The 8,759-nt window shown below is 37.1% G+C and overlaps 1 protein-coding gene across 1 annotated transcript in view; it reads right to left on the bottom strand.

Annotated features, from left to right (window-relative positions):
• Positions 1-1,191: 1,191 nt before the first annotated feature.
• Positions 1,192-8,759, bottom strand: part of LOC123566419 (uncharacterized) — a 28,718-nt gene continuing 21,150 nt past the window's right edge. The window contains exons 13-17 of the mRNA XM_053549135.1: positions 8,258-8,409; positions 7,673-7,798; positions 6,890-7,006; positions 5,532-5,675; positions 1,192-1,598 (exon numbers count right to left, since the gene is read on the bottom strand). Of these exons, the coding sequence (XP_053405110.1) occupies positions 1,192-1,598; positions 5,532-5,675; positions 6,890-7,006; positions 7,673-7,798; positions 8,258-8,409 (946 nt within the window). The remainder of the gene's footprint in view (positions 1,599-5,531; positions 5,676-6,889; positions 7,007-7,672; positions 7,799-8,257; positions 8,410-8,759) is intronic.

Raw genomic sequence — 8,759 nt, 5'->3', positions numbered from 1 at the left:
ATTCTCATTCCTAAGTTAAGTTATTGACCGGAAACCCTTCTTCTATTTTAAGTAACAGTGACCTTGACCTTGACCCCAGAAACCCCAAAATCAATCCCAGCCTTTGTCTTGATATAACCTACATACATACCAAGTTTTATTCAAATATCTTTACCGAAACAAAAGTTATTGACCGGAAACACCAGTTTGACGCCGCCGCCCATCCGCCCACCCAACCAACGACATACCCCAATCTAATAACTCAGGTTTTCAAATATTAATGAACATACCAAAGTAATTTTCTGTATCCCATTATTTCTAGTTTATAACATAATTATGCACTGACAGAATTGGTTAAATTTAATTGGTAAAAACATCTCTGGAAACTGGAAACATTTAAATTATTTTATAGCTAAGCCACCCAGCTGCATGATTACAACATTTTCATTGTTCATGTTATATAAAGTTATACAAAGACCACTCCCTAATGATACATTATATTCCTACAAAGACATATACCTCTATATAGCAAAACTATAAAAGGGCCATTACTGTGGTAAAAATAATCACAAACAAGGAGCTGCGTTCAATAAATACTTGATGCCCCCAGTGGCATCTTTGTCGATAGATTTTGCACCTAAGTCCAAAACGAGGTCAAGGTCAAGGTCAAACTGAGGTCAGGTGATGTTTGAAGATGAGGAATGGTCACAGTTTACATCTGTATTAGTATCAATTCATTCTTGTAAGGGGTATTGATGCTAGACAAAATGGTCCCATTTGGTTAACCAAGAGATGGCCCATATAAAGCAACCTAAGTCCGAAATGAGGTCAAGGTCAAGGTCAAACTGAGGTCAGGTGATGTCTGAAGATGAGGAATGGTCACAGGTTACATCTGCATCAGTATGAAGTCATTCTAGTAAGGGGTATTGATGCTAGACAAAACGGTCCCGTTTGGTTAACCTCGTACAGACGGACGGACGAACGAACGAATGGATGAACAAGACAATCACTATATGCCTCTCGCATCAGTAGATGCTGGGGGCATAAAGATTCCTTCCTTTATGGTCATCTGCACATCAATGTTATTAATCTGTGAAAGTTTGAAGCAAATTCAGCTAATAGTGTAAGAGGAGTCAGACACACAAGATTTCTGGACATAACAGAGGGCAGGAACATATTGATAATGAAAATTGGACTAGCAGCCAACACTACTCATGTGGAAATAATTATGGTCCAATCCTCTATACCACTGCCCTCTCCATGTGACCCTTCAAATTGACCTTGTTGAGGTGTCCTTGACATCTCAACATTAGCTGGGGTTCTCCGCTTTGGTAATTCTGGTGTCTTACTAGTAAAAAAGTCATCAATTCCATCATCTTCATCAAGATTTACTCCCCCTGACTGTAATATTTTGTCATTTGCTTCCAGTAAGTTATCAATATCATCATCTAAATTTTGATCCAAGTCAGGAATTTCTATATCATCAAGATTTTCCGTCAGGTCCCAGGAAATGTCAGTTTCTTTCAAGATGTTTCCATGATAACCAGGAGAACTGTCTCTGCTGTTGCCTTGGTTACCACTTGCAGTCTCATCTGGTAATTTCAATTCATCAGGTGCATCTGTTGATAAAGGACAAAATGGTTTTTCACAATAACAAGAGCTGTCCGTAAGACAGCCAAGCTCGACTATTCGAAATATTGTCCCAGAAGCAGGAAAATATTACCCAAAAAGGTTAAATATCAAAAGAGTTTTAAGTTTAAAAGGGGGCATAATTTGACCAAAATGCATATCAGTTATGGGACTTGCTGCTATCAACTAGTTTTATAACCCCGAAGGCACATGTGAAGCTTCAATTCAATATCTGCATTAGTTTTGGAGATAGAAACTCGCATGTAAAACTTTAACAAGAATAAAGGGGGCATAATTTGCCCAAAATACATGCCAGAGTTATGGGACTTGACCCAGTGAGGATGGTAATTGATCTAGAAAAAGAAAAAATAAGTTTCAAATCTATATGCCTTTTAGTAATTGCTGTATGTACTTGCACGCAAAACTTTAACCAGGATTTTCTAAGTCCAAAAAGGGGAATAATTTGCTCAAAATACATGTAAAAGTTATGGGACTTGATCCAGTGAGGTTAGTAATTGATCTAGAAAAAGAAAAAATAAGTTTCAAATCTATATGCCTTTTAGTAATAGCTATATGTACTTGCACGCAAAACTTTAACTCGAATTTGCTAAGTCCAAAAGGGGGCATAATTTGGCAAAAATGAAAGTCAGAGTTATGGGACTTGATGCTATCAACTAGTTTTATAACCCCGAAGACACATGTGAAGTTTCAAATCAATATCTGCATTAGTCTTGGAGATAGTAACTTGCATGTAAAACTTTAACCAAAATTTTCTAAGTCTAAAAGGGGGCATAATTTGCTCAAAATACATGTCAGAGTTATGGGACTTGACCCAGTGAGATTGGTAATTGATCTAGAAAAAGAAACAAGAGGACCATGATGGTCCTGAATCGCTCACCTATCCCCAAATGACCCAGTGTTCAACTGAGTATGACATCGTTATTTCTATTATTTGACATAGTGACCTAGTTTTTGAGCACATGTGACCTAGATATCATCAAGATAAAAAATTCTGACCAATTTTCATGAAGATCCATTGAAAAATATGGCCTCTAGAGAGGTCACAAGGTTTTTCTATTATTTGACCTAATGACCTAGTTTTTGAAGGCACGTGACCCACTTTTTAACATGACCTAGATATCATCGAGGTGAACATTCTCACCAATTTTCATGAAGATCTCGTGAAAAATATGGCCTCTAGAGAGGTCACAAGGTTTTTCTATTTTTCGACCTACTGACCAAGTTTTTGACCGCACATGACCCAGTTATGAACCTAACCTAGATATCATCAAGCTGAACATTCTCACCAATTTTCATGAAGATCCATTGAGAAATATGGCCTCTAGAGAGGTCACAAGGTTTTTTCTATTTTTAGACCTACTGACCTAGTTTTTGACCCCACGTGACCCAGTTTCGAATTTGAATTAGATATCATCAAGATGAACATTCTGACCAATATTCATGAAGATCTCATGAAAAATATGGCCTCTAGAGAGGTCACAAGGTTTTTCTATTTTTAGATCTACTGACCTAGTTTTTAAACCCACGTGACCCAGTTTCGAACTTGACCTAGATATCTTCAAGGTAAACATTCTGACCAATTTCATGAAGATCCATTGAAAAATATCGCCTCTAGAGAGGTCACAAGGTTTTCCTATTTTTAGACCTACTGACCTAGTTTTTGACCCTACGTGACCCAGTTTCGAACTTGACCTAGATATCATCAAGGTGAACATTCTCACCAATTTTCATGAAAATCCATTGAGAAATATGACCTCTAGAGTGGTCACAAGGTTTTTCTATTTTTAGATCTACTGACCTAGTTTTTGACCCCACATGACCCAGTTTCGAACTTGACCTAGATATCATCAAGGTGAACATTCTGACCAATATTCATGAAGATCTCATGAAAAATATGGCCTCTAGAGAGGTCACAAGGTTTTTCTATTTTTAGATCTACTGACCTAGTTTTTAACCCCACGTGACCCAGTTTCAAACTTCACCTAGATATCATCAAGATGAACATTCTGACCAATTTTCATGAAGATCCATTGAGAAATATGGTCTCTAGAGAGGTCACAAGGTTTTTCTATTTTTAGACCTAATGACCTAGTTTTTGACCCTACGTGACCCAGTTTCAAACCTGACCTAGATATCATCAAGGTGAACATTCTGACCAATTTTCATGAAAATCCATTGAGAAATATGGCCTCTAGAGTGGTCACAAGGTTTTTCTATTTTTAGATCTACTGACCTAGTTTTTGACCCCACATGACCCAGTTTCGAACTTGACCTAGATATCATCAAGGTGAACATTCTGACCAATATTCATGAAGATCTCATGAAAAATATGGCCTCTAGAGAGGTCACAAGGTTTTTCTATTTTTAGATCTACTGACCTATTTTTTAAAACCCCACGTGACCCCAGTTTCAAACTTCACCTAGATATCATCAAGATGAACATTCTGACCAATTTTCATGAAGATCCATTGAGAAATATGGTCTCTAGAGAGGTCACAAGGTTTTTCTATTTTTCGACCTAATGACCTAGTTTTTGACCCTACATGACCCAGTTTCGAGCTTGACCTAGATATCATCAAGATAAACATTCTGACCAATACTCATGAAGATCTCATGAAAAATATGGCCTCTAGAGAGGTCACAAGGTTTTTCTATTTTTAGACCTACTGACCTAGTTTTTGACCCCACGTGACCCAGTTTCGAACTTGACCTAGATATCATCAAGGTGAACATTCTGACCAATTTTCATGAAGATCTTTGAAATATATGGCCTCTAGAGAGGTCACAAGGTTTTTCTATTTTTAGACCTACTGACCTAGTTTTTGATGGCACGTGACCCAGTTTCGAACTTGACCTAGATATCATCAAGATGAACATTCTGACCAACTTTCATAAAGATCCCATGAAAAATGTGACCTCTAGAGTGGTCACAAGCAAAAGTTTACGGACGCAACGGACGCACGTACGCACGGACGGACGACGGACGACGGACACCGCGCGATCACAAAAGCTCACCTTGTCACTTTGTGACAGGTGAGCTAAAAATAAGTTTCAAATCTATATGCCTTTTAGAAACAGCTGTATGTACTTGCACCCAAAACTTTAACTAGAATTTTCTTAGTCGAAAAGGGGGCATAATTTGGCCAAAATGAAGGTCAGAGTTATGGGACTTGCTGCTATCAACTAGTTTTATAACCCCGAAGACACATGTGAAGTTTCAAATCAATATCTGCATTAGTTTTGGAGATAGTAACTTGCATGTTAAACTTTAACCAAAATTTTCTAAGTCCAAAAGGGGGCATAATTTGCTCAAAATACATGTCAGAGTTATGGGACTTGACCCAGAGAGGTTGGTAATTGACCTAGAAAAAGAAAAAATAAGTTTCAAAGCTATATGCCTTTAATTGATGGCTGTATGTACTTGCATGCAAAAACTTAACCAAGGTGTGACGCCGACGCCAGGGTGAGTAGAATAGCTAGACTATTCTTCGAATAGTCGAGCTAATAAAACTGACTGCTTGAATGTCATCATGCTTATTTAGTGGGGTCATTCTTTTTCCGTTACATTCATATAAATGTAGAAAACCTAAATGCCAAGGTTCAAGTAAAGTATTTTCATAGAAGAAGTAACATTTCAGGAACGAAGGTTTCTTTTTGCCACAGTGTGGTTCAGACAGTATTGTATGCTTTACACAAAAGACTGGCATAAATATTTTGTACTTTACCCACAACTTATATAATCACTGCACAAAATTAACACGTGAAATCATTTCACATTTGTGACCAAATTAATATAAGAGCTAAATGAACAAAATTTTAAGTGTTCACTGAAGAAGACATATTTGGAAGGTAGCATTTGAGCTGCTTTTCAAAATCATATTTTTCAACCAAACCTGACTTACAAGATCTTTGCTCAGTTTTGTCCTCTGGTGGTGGAGTTTCCTCCACAGCTTTTTTAAACATCTTTCGTATTTCCTCACTTAGTGGGCTACGCTCCATTACAAGTGACCGTGACAGAAAATCTTTAGACACAGGAGTTTTTGTTGCTGTAAGCATGTAAATATACACATTATCTAGTGATTTGTGGAAAAGGGCTATCATAAAACTGATACATAAACTAGAGCTGCTTTTGAGAAAAGCGCATGTCTCCCACAACTGCCTAATCATTTAAATAGTAACTCCGTCTTTATATATTGTTTATGCACCACAAATATACCTCTGAAGAGTAAAAAAGCCGATTTTCGGTAATTCAAGGGCCATAATTCCGAAGTGCCTAGGCCGATTTGGCTAGTTATTGAACTTGGCCAAAGGCTTATGGTCAAACACATTTTGTTTAAGTTTGGTGAAGATCGGAAGATGAGAAATGTTCGACTTAGAACGCGGACAAGAGTAAAAAGGCCGATTTTTGGTAATTAAAGGGCCATAATTCTGCTGCCTGGACCGATTTGGCTAGTTATCAAACATGGCCGAGGACTTATGGTCAAACACATTTTGTTCAAGTTTGGTGAGGATCAGATGAGAAATGTTCGACTTGGACAAGATTTGTGACAGACAGACACACACACACATAAACAGACTGTGTGGTGGGAGACATAATGACAAGTGAAGTATACAAACATCAGCAATGTTTTTGACATGTATGCTTAAAATGAACTGTCCTAAATCATTTTATTAGAAACCCTACAGATAAGTTAAACAATTACTAGCAAACAATTATGACCAAGTGATTTTGGTGACTGAATTCATTGTCCCCCACTGTTCAATTCCTTCATATGAGGAAGAACATGCTAGAAGGGTCAGTGGTTCTACTGAGGCAACCACTGTCAGTTAAAATCCCATACTGAAGAGCATTGGTTGAAAAAACAAACAAACAACTTCAACCAGCTCTAAATTCGATCCCAGTGACCTTGACCGTCATGATATTTGACCCTTAATTATCAGATGACTGACCTTTAACAAAACTAACCCTTATATGAAGTTTGGTGATAACAGGATTAGTAGTTAAGCTAAATATATAAAATATTGGAAACCTGAGAAGCTTGCAATAAAATTTTGACATGAAAGCAAAGCAAATGGTGACCGTAGAATTGCTGGCGTTTGTAAAACAACCCTCATTTTTTTATAGTCAAGCAAAAACAGGAAAAGGAACAGCTTACTTGACAGCCTGAGTATATCCCCATTTTCTTGATCAATCTTTAACAAATTATGTAAGCTGTGCAATCAAAGAATCTTTCAAGTGAACTGGATAAAATGAGCATACCTGGTGAAGGTTTTCCTTGGAAAGACATGGACAAAAGGCCAGGAGACATTGACTGTTTTCCTAATCCACTAAGAGACTCATTCATTGATAGGGACAGTGGCTGCCTTTCATGAGCTCCTGTAATAGTAATAAATTTTTAGCTTTCTGAAGACTTTTCCAAACAAATCGTAATGTACAGCTAAATCTGTGATAGTTTTTTTTTTATGCCAGAAGCAATAAGATACAATAATGAGAGTTCTGGGTAAAACTGAATCCCGACTCCTGCAAAAAGTAAGGGGTTTACCATATTCTCCCACTTGCGACTCTAGACATTGATTGGACAAGATATCACCTTTTGCTTAATCAATCTGCTTACAACAATAAACAACTGCATATCTACCTCAGTCATTTGTCTTGTTCTTTAACCCTTATCCTGCTAAATTTCTATAATACACTTGTCCATCTTTCAATTTGGACAGTACCATTAACTGTTAAAAGGGGTGCTTACCAAAAAGATACTGACTGAATAGCAAACAGTGCAGACCATGATCAGACTGCACAGATGTGCAGGCTGATCTTGGTCTGCACTTGTCGCAAAGGCAGAATCACTTGCCGCCAGCGGGCTAAGGATTAAAACTGTTATGATCGCAGTCAAAGTTATCAGTAACTTACCACAGTTTCTTATTATAAAGCAATGATTACTATGGGGAAATCTGACTGCTCTTTCAAACTAAAAATTTAATCCAAATTTAATTTTAGTAACTGAAACAAACTGTTTCATCATTCTATGATGCTGGCCTTTACCTGGCGTCTGAAAGCTCCTGTCAATAATGATAGCCTCCCTTGGGGAATTCTCCAGTGATGGAAACTTTTCTTCATCTATCAGCATCTCTGGGCTCTCAGGGGAAGATAACTCTCTATGTATTCTCTCTACAATAAAATAAGACTGCATAATTAGTATGTATCAAAGTTTGCTTTACATTTCTTCCTTCTAAAATTTCCATTTCTGCTAAAAACACATTTTGCAAAGCAAATATAATGTGTTTCAGCTAACGTTTCATGTTTCTCAATCTTTATTCCTATTAAACTTAAACACTGAATACTATTTTCATTGATTACTATTTACACCTATCTTTACGTCAATTTAGACCAGGGTAGCTAAATTTAAAACCGAGTTTGGCCACTAATCTCAAACCGCCAGCCTGTTGAACAGTATAGTCTTATAACTGACCAAAGACACGGTTGCATTCTTAGAATTGACTCCAAACTTGTCTTTGGTCATGTTTGCTTTCTCAGAATATACTCCTACTTATGATTTATAATCACTGGTCAGTCATTTTTTATTGAGATGAATTTTTAAGGTATACAGAAAAGTAGACAAGTGTGTACCAGTAGGTGGTTGCGGTGAAAGCTGTAGCAGACTTCTATCTATGACTATAGGTTGTTCAGTGGAACGCATGGACATCTCAGACATATTGTCATCTTCCTCTAGTTCTGGTCCACACACATTGTCAATCTGTACATCTTCCTCCTCATACCTCCTTCAATGTACAAATATACTGCCCATACAAAATACCACTTAATATTAAGGTTGAATGTGGTTTTTGCCAGTGATTTGTTTCACTCAACTCAGGTTAGAATGTTTACTGTCAAATTAAAAGCAATGTCATACAAATTTTTATGACAGCATTAACACTAATCAACACTACTGAACTGTGATAAAAATTTCTTCTGCATTAGTGACAGAAAAAGTAATGTTATTTTTTGACAGATCGTATCAATTTGAACAGTCTTGGTAGAGGGTCACCCAATAAACAGTTGTGGGAAATTATTTCCTAATTGTGCAAACAGTTTCTAAGAGAAGTTTCCACTTTGGACATACAGGGGAAAA

Source organism: Mercenaria mercenaria, chromosome 8, assembly GCF_021730395.1.
Source record: "Mercenaria mercenaria strain notata chromosome 8, MADL_Memer_1, whole genome shotgun sequence".
Taxonomy (NCBI): Eukaryota; Metazoa; Mollusca; class Bivalvia; order Venerida; family Veneridae; genus Mercenaria; species Mercenaria mercenaria.
The sequence above is the reverse complement of the archived record's forward strand: the minus strand, read 5'-3'. Positions and strand labels throughout refer to the sequence as shown.